The 12,737-nt window shown below is 30.3% G+C and overlaps 1 protein-coding gene across 1 annotated transcript; it reads right to left on the reverse strand.

Moving 5' to 3' along the window:
- Positions 2,417-11,770, reverse strand: LOC105178402 (rhamnogalacturonate lyase-like). The gene is made up of 14 exons (XM_020699149.1): positions 11,661-11,770; positions 10,111-10,189; positions 9,906-10,030; positions 7,704-7,817; positions 7,482-7,601; positions 7,228-7,363; positions 6,466-6,636; positions 5,266-5,424; positions 5,035-5,141; positions 4,430-4,520; positions 4,021-4,319; positions 3,798-3,914; positions 3,353-3,479; positions 2,417-2,647 (listed from the first exon to the last, which is right to left on the reverse strand). Exons 1-14 carry the CDS (start codon positions 11,768-11,770, stop codon positions 2,417-2,419), a joined length of 1,986 nt encoding a protein of 661 aa, XP_020554808.1.

Raw genomic sequence — 12,737 nt, forward strand, 5'->3', positions numbered from 1 at the left:
TTACCTTCTAGAACAATTGACAATTTAGAACAACTCCCCCAACGATTTCTACATCACTTCTTGATTAATAAAAAATACCCCAAAGGAGGAGTCTTTATCTTATCCTTATCACTTACAAACAAAAATTCAAATTTTGACAAAGGATGATACCTCTTTTTAAGACCATCAAATTCTTCCAAACTCACCATATTACAACAACTATCAACATCCATAATACGACAACGGAACCTAAATTGAGGGGCTGAGGAAGATCCAGTTCCAACTAACTCAGACTCATGGACAATTTTAGAAGAGGAGAATCATAAAGTTTCTTTGAAGATTTGCATTAACAGATTAAAGATCGATGGGACACTATTAATTTTTTTTTTTATCAATGATCTCCAAAGAAAAATCAGCACATGACAACCCAACCAGGGGAACCCGACCATCCGCGAGTTTAGGATTGGAAGCCTCGACTCCATTAGCCTAGGTCAAGAATCCTTGGCCGAGGCCAAGAATCCTCGGCCTCCCCTTGATCTAGACATGATGCCTCGACTTGAAGAAGGCCGAAGCAGAACCTCGATCTGATGGATATAGGAGGCCGAGGAGATTTGTCTCCCCCACAGCCTCTTCCACAAATTTGTGGGGGGGGGGGTTAACTTATCCCCCTTCCCGGGTAAATTTCTAGCATCACGATTCACACACGAAGGCCATCTAATAGTCCCCATGCGTGTCACTCACTGCTATTTGAACTTAAATTCTCATTAGTCATGATAAATAGTCCCCATGTTTATCTCCTCTTGCTTCATAGTTTTTTTCAAATGTCTTCTTATATCAATTATCATATTTCCATAAAAGAATACTTTTGATATAAAACAAAATGAGATGCGAGCATATGATATTCCTTGTTGTGTAAATAATGAAGTGCATGTGATCGCTATGATCTTTTGTCAAATATTGGCACAACCTTCAATTAAATCATTGAAATTTAAAATTCAATATGTTATGTCGAGTTTGCTTACTAGGGATAACTTGGGAGGAAAATCTGACTTCTGATAACTAATTTTTTCTTACTATAAGTGAAATTTCTTGTTGGATATTCTTGAAATTGAAAATGTATGTTTAAATATTGTTTTCTTATCAACAATGTAAGGCATGCTTAAGTTCATACAATTGATGGATTTTCCATGCTCAATTGTAAAAGAAATCCAATAATAATTGGAAATTAGAGTTGATCCAAAATCTCTCTATTGGGGTTAAAAACCAAAAGCATAAATTAGGACTGTTTTTGTTTGGATTAAAGATTTTAGAACATAAGTTAGAACTTCTCAATTAGGGTTTAAAATCGAAAATACAAGTTCCGACCGTCTCATTGTGGGTTAAAGACTGAGGTAATATTAAGACTCTCTCAGTTGAGGTTAAAGATTGAGTTTATAAGTTTAATTAAGATTCTTTCGATCGAGGTTAAAAATTAAAGATTGTACAATTGGTTCTAATAATAGTAACAAATAAATTTAGTGTACATTTTGTTGCTAGTGAATAAGAGAATAATTCAGAATACTCACTCCTTAACTATTCTTTCAAAATAGGTTGGTTCACATTAGTGAAAAAATATGATTCATGTTTCTGTCAATATTATTTTAACCCTATGCAATCACTTTAAATATATATATATATATATATATAAAGTACTACAATGAAAGCTTTTGAATTTTTGGATGTCTTGGTGGTATACTTTCATGATAAATGACCATTTATAAACTGGTAATGTGATGTCATATCCAGTAAGAGATAGACTACTTACTAAGCGATTAATCGCTCACACCACCTTTGATATTTTACAGAGAAAATAAATGAATTGTTTGGGAAAGCGCTACATTAGGAGTTGCAATTAATTTACTCTCGATATCTCCTAATAGCTATAGAAATTGAGTAAAGGTGTTTTATATTTCTTATGGATAAGTTCGAATTGTTTTGGTTATGATGTAGTTTGGAATTGAAATTGATGGAAGACCTCTTAAGATAAATATAATCGGTTGCGATAGTTTGAATTTATTCATTTGTGATTGCTAATATAAACTTTAGAATTATGCATTACGTTGCATTGATTAAGAGTATTATTTTTGGGATGTCATCGATATTCGTCAATAAGTTGTTATGATTCTTGCTCTGTATTGATGGCATCATGTTACTGAGTTTCTAGAGTCAGTGGTATGGTCGTGTCATGACCCTTGATTTAGGGCACAACTACAAAGCTCATCTAAGACAATCTATTATAGAAGATTATGTTGTCGATGAATACTTAAGATTTATTCAAAATTATCTTGAAGGAACAAGTTGAGTTATGGTTGAAGGTTACCATAATAAAAATGTCATTGAGTTCTATTGCATCATTACTAAATCATTGAGTTAAACTATATTGAGGATCCCTTTGTACTTAGATAGGGCCTTCGAAACGGATATAATCATACATGACTTCTCTAAAGAGCCCTCGGCTACTTGCCTGTGTTAAAAAAATTGTGTTCATTCCAGTGGCAAGCCAACTTCCGGCAATTCCAATACTGTAAAAATGATACACTCCATGAATGCCATGTCTTGCTAGCGTGTTATCCTTGCCTATTGGTCCCGTTGTGAAATGTGGTAGTGTTTTAGGATCATTGAAACGTACCTTCAAACATATGAGTAAACAATGATTAGCATCACTTGAAACAAAACAATAATTCATGGAGTTACTAATTTTCTCCAGGGCAAGCATTTCAAGTGATTTGGCATTAATTCTTTCAGGCATGTCATATTATACTAGCTAAGAAAGATTAAATGCAATTTTCATCATATATCTTTTGTATTTTTGTATTTTAGTCCTTTATCTTTCTAGGTAGCAAATAGGTCTTGCAACTTTTTAACTTTCCGTAATTTTGGTCCTTTAGTTACTAGAGCAAATATTGTTGGAAAAAAGCATGTATCCTGCACATATTTTTGGGCCTTTTTTTTCTCATTGGTCAATTTAAAGAACCAAACTCGCAACAAATTAAAAGTTATAGGACCTATTTGCTACTCTAGAAAAATAAAGGACTAAAATATCAAAATGCAAAAAATACAGGACCGATATTTTACTTCCATGCTGATAGAAATTGGCCAAAGAAAAAAAAACAAATTAAAGAAAGGACATGCAAGACATATGATTCTTTCCCATAACATTTACAAACTGGGGTAACTAAAGGACCAAAATCAAGAAAAATTAAAAAGTTGCAAGACTTATTTGCTACTCTGAGAAGATAAAGGACTAAAATGCCAACACAAAAAATACAGGACGAAAATTATATTTAACCCTAGCCAAAAAATGATGCTACATAAGGGAATATAAATTTCATACTTGTAATTCAGCCCTATTTGCTGATGCTAGGGCCAGTTGGAGGGTGTAGTTTGCTCCTTTGTTAATATTTTTCAGGTCGAATAAAATTTTCCATGTTGTTGGTACGTACTCATCATTTGTCGCTTTCCTAACCCATGAAAAAATAATCTCACTTTTTTGATTGTTCAATAGTTACAATTTCACAAACATTATAGAATAGAAGTATTATAAATCTATCTTGCATCTCAAGAAGTCAAAACGGACAACATACATGAAAGATTAATAGACAACATATATAAACATGTATTATCATGGTCAATTAATTTTACTGCTTTGCTACATAAAATGAAATTAAAGATTAGAAGTAGCTATCAAAGTAGATACCTACTAAAACAATAGTCCAATGATGACCTTGCCTTGTTTGTCTTTGGGTTTTAAAAAAAAAGTACAAAAATAGAACTTTTACCTTGTCACATGTGCAAAAAACCAATCTTTCTTATAATTACTGATACCAACTTTGAAAATTAGATCTTCTTGTGGATACAAATCCTCATATCTTGTCCAGAGACCGTATTGTCTAAACCTGTAAATGAAGAACAAGTCTAATTAGAACAATTGATCTACCAGATACTATTAGTTTGAATTTTAGAGATATATCTATGCCCATAAGTTCTAAATTCAAACCGTACTTTTCAACTTCAACTCTGTATTTATGTATCTTGAATTTCGGACTAGGATTTGGAATGAAAAACTCAGCAGCTGAGCGATCAGGGATTCCAATCTCCCACAATGTTTCACCTTCTCGTGGAGCCTTAAAAATCATATTTCTAGCCTCAACAACAGTTCCTTGGGAGATGGTGATGTCATAAGCATATTTATAATCTCCAAGAGTTCCAGGAATCCATGCAAACAGGCTGTAAGTCCCAGGTATCACATCTTGTATCAAGAATTTTCCATTTTGGTCTGTCTTTGTCCAAAATTGATAACCCTGAAGAAATAACAATAACCCTAGTTAGATTAATATAACTTAATAAAGTTCCCTATTTTTGGTGAAGAATGCTATTTAGAAGTCAATATAGAATGAAACATGATATTTACCTTGCTTTCTAATTGCCATGAACCAGCAACTCCTAAGGGTGCTAATCCCACAAAAGCTGAGGCTCCAGGCACAGGTTGCTTATTTATGAACCTATAAAAGCAATATCAATACACAATTATATGCACTAGTAGACTCATGGTTTTAATCCTTAAGATAAAGAAAAAAAATAATTTACTCTCTTGTTATATAAGAAATGAACAAAAAATTCCTTGTGAAGCAAAAAATAGCAAATTATCCCATGTATTTTGAAAAATAAAGCAAATTTCCCCCTATCTAAACCATTGATAGGAAGTAATTTACTTCATTTTTCAAAACACTGAAGGTAATTTGCAATTCTTTTTTTATTAAATTTTTTTTGTTCATTTCACATGTTAAGAGTAAATTGCATTTAACGCTCTAGATAAATAGGGAAAATGAAGGGGGAGGAAATGATTATGTTTAGTTTTCCTCTTAGTTTCTTTTAATCTCAGCTCTTATATCATGATGGTACAAAATTTATTTTCCAAGACCTACTCCACCTCATAAAATTTAATTTTCGCAATAAGTTGAGCTATAACGTAATGAAATTATTAACTATAAACTATGTATTAAAGTATATATATACCAATCGTCAACAAGTAATTGACCGCTTACAGCTCCCCTTTGATTGGATTTAACATAGTCTTTTGAAAAAGGAAAACGGTACGGCCAACTAGCTACCTCTTTCTGCATCTAATCAATTACCAAAACAAATAAGGAGTGAGTAATTATTAATTAATGCTCTGAAATAAATGGTTCTATAAGCTGTGTGCTGTGTGGAATAATCGATTTAAATTGAAATGTAATACGGTAGTACTCTCTGTTTGGCGTCGTTCCAAAGGACAGATGGATGGGATTTTGCCGTAGCATCAAAATTGAGATAGATAAAAACAGGACCAAAAACCTTCTTCCAATACTCTTCAGTTTGAAATTTGAGATCTATATCGTCCCCCGCATAGTGTCTGCTAATAAACATCTTTTCATGGACAATGTAAGTAATTAGTCAATCCAGCAGATATATGCTAAACTCAGCTAATTTCTTTATTTATTTACTTTGCATAAATTTGTTTGAAGTCATAATTTTAACAACCTATTAACTCATTTTTTAAGCCGGCAAATATATTTTATTTATAGTAAATTATTTATGATATTTGGATGAATTGTATCTCCTGCAAATATTCAATCCTCTAATTATTTGGTGGATTATTTTAACATTTTTTAACTAATATATTAAAAATCCAAATTAAAGTATACGGACATGCTAATCTCATTCAGTCTAATTGGGAACCAATCATCAGTTCAATTTTTCATTTGCCAATTAGGTTTAATTCAGTTGGCGAAGTTGAGGCCCCATGACTATATTATCATGAATATTAATGATTGTAATTAACTTATTAAAAAGAAAAGAAAAGAATAATAATTCATAGCTTTCATTACAAAAACTTCAATTCTTTATTTAGAATTTTAATTTGTTTGCCCATTCTCCCAAATTATTTTCAATTCTTTGGGAAAAGAAATTTCCTTCAGGTTTTGTAGACAACTCAAAAGTATTTTTAAATCACAAAATCTGGAACTCACTTATAAATAGTATATAGCACAGAGATCTTCAATTTATAATTTCTTCTATTACTATTTCAATACTTCTTATTCATTTCATCAGTTTAAGGTTTTATTTATGAAAATCAAGAAACTAAAAGGCAATTAAAATCTAGCTTTTTCTCCCCCATCGATATAATGTACGCATGGATAATTTGTTTATTAGGTGAAATACTTATAATAAGTTGAAATTAATAATGTTTTAGTCTAGTGGTTAATGTTAAGGTTGAGGTCCCATGAACAAATTCGATATCATGGCTTTGAGTCCCACAAAATGAGTGGATACTTATCTCACGTCATGTGAGTTATTGTAATTTGTTTATTTTTAATTATTTGTTGAATTAATATACTATACTTACTAATTTTAATTATATTAATTGAATAGATAAAAACTCATAAAAGAAAAAAGAGAAATACTTACAGCAAGAACATATGGACCAACATGGGATGTAAGATCTTGTTTAATGGGGCCGCCTGTACGAAACTCATTACTTGGCGTGATAATCCAGAAACCCACAGGGGGATCACTGCTTACCCACCCATGAACTTGATTGTCTTTATTGTCACATGAGTACAAGTACTTGTCATCCACCTAATCATGTTACATAGTATTATACGAAACTAGATACATTAGAGCTAATTATATTATCTGACAAAGTGTATTGCACAAATAAATCGGAGAAAAATTATTTGTTTAGCCTAATTCTATCGAAAAAGTCCAATTTTCGTGAAAATTTGCAGCCTAAATCCATTGAAAACAACCTTCTCGTATGCAATTCTAGGCCTTATCATTTCTTTTGTTTTTAGCTACGTGATAGAGCATGACAAGATATGTTCTCATGTCATCTTGACGTTTTTAAAAATAAATGTAATATTATGTTATAAATGCAAAATACAGTATTTACAAAGTATCTATATAAACAAATAAAAAATTCAAACACATCCTCATTTTTCACACTTATAAACCTAAGTTTAAAAACACACAATCCAAATATATTTTAATTTCTCCTACAAAAATCAATAAAGCATTTTGACCCCATTAAAAATATTGAAAATTAAAAATAAAATTAAAAACAAAAACCAACGCCCCAAAATTTCACAAATCAAGCCTCTAATGTAGTTGTTGAATTAGTTGTTCAAATAATAATTTACACCAACAAAAAGAAGAAAAAGAGAGAAGCACCTCGCCTTTGAATTCAGGATTGGTTGGATTTGTTAAGAGAACTGCTTCTTTATAATCTAAGGTCTCGCCAGTAAGACGATCCTTGGGCATTGGCATAAATCGTTGCCTGTCATCTGACATTGCCATGTAATGAAACCTATATATAAATTTATAGTTATACTTATGTATTATATATAAGTAAAAATAAAAATTACTATGATACATTACATAAATAAAAATTAAGAATAGAGAGAGTAAGGACTTTTTTCAGGTACTTATTTTCTTGAAGCTTGAACACAATTCTTCCTTCTTCGATGTTGAAAGCCGGCCATCCTTTCAAGCGTTCAAGCACAGCATAGGAATAGAATCCAGGGGAATTACGCAACATCACGAATCTACTTACCAATTTCAAATTTTGACGCAAATCTTCATGGATTAATAACAAGTATCAACAAAGTTATGATATTAGAACATGAAAATTAGGGTTACGTACGTACCTTTTATCAACATTTAAAGGGGCATCAGAGCTGCCAACTTTCCATGTTCTAGTGAAGGAAATCTCTGTTTGATTTTCATTTTGCACTATGATCTTGTAACTTGTTCCTTCTAAGCTGAACAAAGATCCAATCTTTATTGTATATTTGTTATAATTGTAACATGAACATGAATCGAAAATGTTGTGAATTTATTTATTTTCTAAATAATAAGATCTTGTACGTACAGTGCTATTAGAAGTAAAATCAAATAAATCAGGAAGTATTTACTTTTTATGAAAATTTGAATAAAATAATAAAAATTAAATTAAATAACACTGCAAAAAAAGCAATATTTAATCATAGCTAATTGCCATGGTTAAAAATAAAATAGCTGTAACAAATAGTTATTGACTACAGTTATGCAACCATAGTTGACCATGGTATCTGCAAGGGTGGCAAAAATATTTTCCATGGCTTTTAATCTTAGCAATGGCAAATTACTTTTTTTTTATGGTAAAATCTATATTTTTGCATTGATTTTATTTAACCATGATCAATAAAAATTATTTACTACGGGTTTTAGTCTACAACTATTAAAATTACAGCCAATAATTTTTTTTTCTAGTGTATATAAATTGATAATTAATAACTATATGCCTATACTTTTATTAATAAAGTATTATACTCTTAAAAATATCCTTAGAAATAGTTTAACTCTTTTGATGCATATAGTAAGTTATTTAACTCGATTATAAACAACATATTATTTACAAAAATTCAAAACTTAAAATATTCAAATACACTTTATTGTAAAATTTAAAATCAATCTTGAATCCATGAGTAATTAAATTTTGAGTTTTAACTACGTGTTGTCGATGTGTCTTAATAAAAAATTAAAGTAATAAATATTCATATTAACTATAAATAAATGAATAGTTCACAAAGCAGTATATATATATAGTAACAATTATTTAAAACTTATTTCCACAATAAAAATCTTCTAGAAAATTGCACTTTGTTGTAATAACAATTACTTTTACATACAACTTTATTTTAAGTAGAAAACTCATGTTCAGTACTCTCAATAAATCCATTTACTGCAAGTTATAGTGGTACAAAAACTTACTTGTCAACCATATTGCCTCCTTCTGGCAGCTTGCTCCAAACAACATTCCAGTGCCTATATATATATTTAGTGCATGTTAATGTTATAGAGTACTCAACCTGCATTCTTGATCAAGAAAATGTACAGGCAGTTGGGCAGGGATTGCACTGAGTATATATATGTAAATGTCTTCCCCTATACAAAGGCATATATACTATGTTAGGGGAAACATAGTATTTTCGTCTTGTAACTTAAAATTTTTTTGTTTTTGATTTAATTGGTAATTGGGATTCTGATTTTTGGTCATGTATATTAAAAAAGTAGTACTTTTTATCTCATGACATATTTTCGTTAGATATTTAACGAAAAATGCTATGTGGATGCTAAGTGCATCCACATAGACCTTCTTTTTCAATGTTATGAGCAAAAGTGAAAATTTAGTAATCAATGGGATCAAAAGTGTAAACAATTTATCGATCACGTACTAAGCGGGTGCAATTTTTCTTTAAAATATCTAACAGAAATGCGAGTCAGGGGTATTAAAAGTGCTACTTTTTAGAAGTTACGGGACAAAAAATGATAATCCTATAACCAATGGGCTCGAAAGTGGAAAGACCATCAGTTACGAAACAAAAAATATTTTTTCCCTCTTTTAAATATGTGTGTGTTTGTGTGTGTGTGTGTGTTCATCTTGTAGGAAAACTATATTTTTCATCCCATGATTTAGATCCAGTACATTTTCAATTCCATTTTTTACAGATTTTCAAAAAATAGTCTCATAATTTGCAAAATGTCTCATTTTCAATAATCCTACCAATTACAATTAGGAAATTGACGAAAAAAAGTATATGCAAATCAAGTGTCTGCTATCTTTTCAAAATAGAGAAAAACAATCACGTGAATTGCACATGTTTTATTTTTTTCCCGGACAATTTCATAACGAAAGTTGGAAAGAGAACTGAAAGTGAGACTTTTCGCAACTATTTCAAAAATTTTCCAAAACAATAGAATTAAAAGTATCCAAGAACTAAATTATGGGACGAAAAATACAATTTTCCACCATATCTTCCACATAAAAAAGAACTTGCAAGACAAAAAAATCACAAGAATTTGCATACCCTCGGTTATATTCTTTAGTGTCTTTGGTTTCAAGCAAATTGCCACTGTCTTTGTATGTTATGTTGGTAACTGCACCACCTGGTACTGTTAATGTGATGCTTACTATTCCATTACACATTACAATCTGCACACATGTTAAAAATATTTTCATGTATAGATAATGAAAACAATAATAAGATTTTTCACTGGTAGTTGTAGTTTTACTTGCTTATCCTGTTCAAGTAACTGCACACCAGCAGATGGCAAATCAGCTTGAATTTTGTCTTCTGAAAGTCCTTCCCTGCTGCAAGAAAGTATTTGTTAATGACCGTAGCCAAACAAATTTAAGGAAAACTAATTTTTGTTCTTCATAGAACATATTAGCTTTTCAAAGTTATCTTACTTATGGAAACATGTGATTTTTAGTTCTGTAAGTGTAGGGTTGATAATTTGTTATAATGTTGAAATCAAAATACTGCAATTTTGATCCCGAAATTTTAAATATTTTTGCAATTTTAGGACAACTTAAGTTAATTTTGTTGGAAAATCGCATGTGACTTGGATATGATTCAATTAAATTGGGGAATTTGTTGAAATTGCCCGGAGTTATCCTGAATATGCAATGTTTATTTAGTTACAGGATCAAATTGCTAAATTTGATTTCAACAAGACCAAAATTGTAACCTCTCAATTGTCACGGGACTAAAATTGTATTTTTTTTCTTTTTATTCTTCATACAAAACTACGAAATTTCAGTAGTACATTACAACGAGTCTTTTTGAGATTTGACATAATTACAAATACTCTCACATTGATTAAATAATTACAAATGCTTTCCTGATGTTTGATGAAATTATGTTATCCTTCAACTAAGGTTTGGAATTATCAATTTTGCTCTAAGTAATTTTATGGTATTTAAAAACATTAAAAAGTATAAAAGAACCGGACAAAGTGGATGAAAAACTTTGAAAAAAAAAAAACTGTAAACAATTTAGGGTTAATTACACTTGCATTCTCTCCGAAAATTTACTGTTTATAACTAGCTCTCTTTTGTTAGGATTTGAATGAAAAATGTCGATGGTAACAAAAAAAAATGCATAAATTTTCATTTTACCCTTCACTTAACGTGTTCATGTAATAAATTTATACTTATAAAGAAATAATTTAGTAATGTTAACCTTACTCTACACACACAAACACACACACACACATATATATATATATATATTACATTTATTTTTTTTATAAATGCAAAAATATACATGGGAATGTTCAATGAGTTGCAAAATTAAAAATTTATGTACTTGTTTTTTGCTTGCATCAGGAAGGGGGTCATGTGTAGATTGAGAATTTTTAAGGGGGGTATATGTGTAGTTTAAAAGAAATTAGGGGAAAATGTATTTTTAAAGGGGGTCATTAACCCAAAAATTTATCCACTTACTCTATAAAATTTTTTAGAAAATTCTGAAAAGTAAGTTAAATTATAATTCATAATCCACAAGGATAATTTGGCGAGTTCACTACAAAAAATGGATGAAAACCTAATGTAGACTAACAGATCGGGCTAATTATTAGACGTACACTAAATTCAAAACGTATTGATAATTTGTTAAAAAAAAAAAGTATTTGTATTTACACCAAACCTCAAAAAACTCATTATAATTTACGCAAGTATCAATACATGAGTATATAAGCTTATAAAAAGCGAGAAGAGAGAAATTAATTTGTCAAGGAAATTACACCACCCGTGCATGGCTGCATATGTCTCAACTCACCCCTGCAAATTCTGGGCATTGCTAAGTAAAAACAACAGCTGCAAAACCACTCCGACCCACCAAATAATCAAGTCACTCCACCTGCGTCCGCGTCCTACGACCATTGGCATTCTTGTTTACTGCGAGTAATCAGAAAATGCTGCAGTTCTTTACCTTCTTTTCTCTGTAGTCAATTGAAATTGGGAATGAAGGAAAAGAATAAATTTTATTGGTTGTTGGATTGAATTTCTTCTGACAAAAACAAGGGCAGAATGAAGGAGATTCTTGATTTTTTGCATGCAATACATGAAGGAGATTCTTGTCTACTTTTTTCTTCATTTTTTGACTTTTATAGATGTTGGTAATTTGATGAGAGGAATTAATGTAATCTTGTGTCTTATGATTTTGGGAGTATGGTATTCAATTCAATTCCCATATTTAGATTTTCTTTAAGATATGTGTTTTAATATATATGCAAAAATATAAGCAACCCCTGGGATATTGCAGATGAGCCAATTACCCTCGATAAAAAAATTAGCAATTACCTCTCCGTGTTTTTTAAAACGAAGCAATTTACATCCTCAGACAAGGATGTAAATTGCTTCGTTTTAAAAAACACAAAAGGATAAATTATTATTTTTTTAATAAGTGAGTAATTAGCTCATTTGCATGATATATATACAATTTTTTAAAAGATAGGAATAATTTATTTAAACAAACTATAAATTAGTTTTAATAGGATTTTCATTATGATAATCTTGATTATCCAGGATATTATTATATCTCTCCATTCAAAAAGAATTGTTGAATTTGCTAAAGAGTCAAACTTTGTAACTAGATGTTGTGCTATTTAGTATAATTCAAAATTCAGTACATTATTTGTAATTAACCAAAGAAAAAAGTTATATTGATAATCTACTAGAAGGGTTCGCTAATTTAATTAAGAAGGTGGTACTATAATCATCTACCTATGATAATGCAATCTTTGACCTAGCTATATAAATTTAATTGTTGACTACGAAAAGTTCATGACGAATGTAGCAGTCGACTTGCTAAGAACGAACGTAATTAGAAATCAAATAGTATGTCGATAATTTA

The sequence above is a fragment of the Sesamum indicum genome, linkage group LG15, assembly GCF_000512975.1.
Source record: "Sesamum indicum cultivar Zhongzhi No. 13 linkage group LG15, S_indicum_v1.0, whole genome shotgun sequence".
Classification (NCBI taxonomy): domain Eukaryota; kingdom Viridiplantae; phylum Streptophyta; class Magnoliopsida; order Lamiales; family Pedaliaceae; genus Sesamum; species Sesamum indicum.

Bases quoted from the DNA above. Each gene is read 5' to 3' on its own strand.
- LOC105178402 (XM_020699149.1), bottom strand. From the start codon at position 11,770: ATGCCAATGGTCGTAGGACGCGGACGCAGGTGGAGTGACTTGATTATT. The intron at 5,142-5,265 runs GTACTACCGTAT...GTAATTGATTAG, and splicing joins GGAACGACGCCAAACAGAGA to ATGCAGAAAGAGGTAGCTAG. The intron at 4,320-4,429 runs GTAAATATCATG...TTATTTCTTCAG, and splicing joins CATGGCAATTAGAAAGCAAG to GGTTATCAATTTTGGACAAA.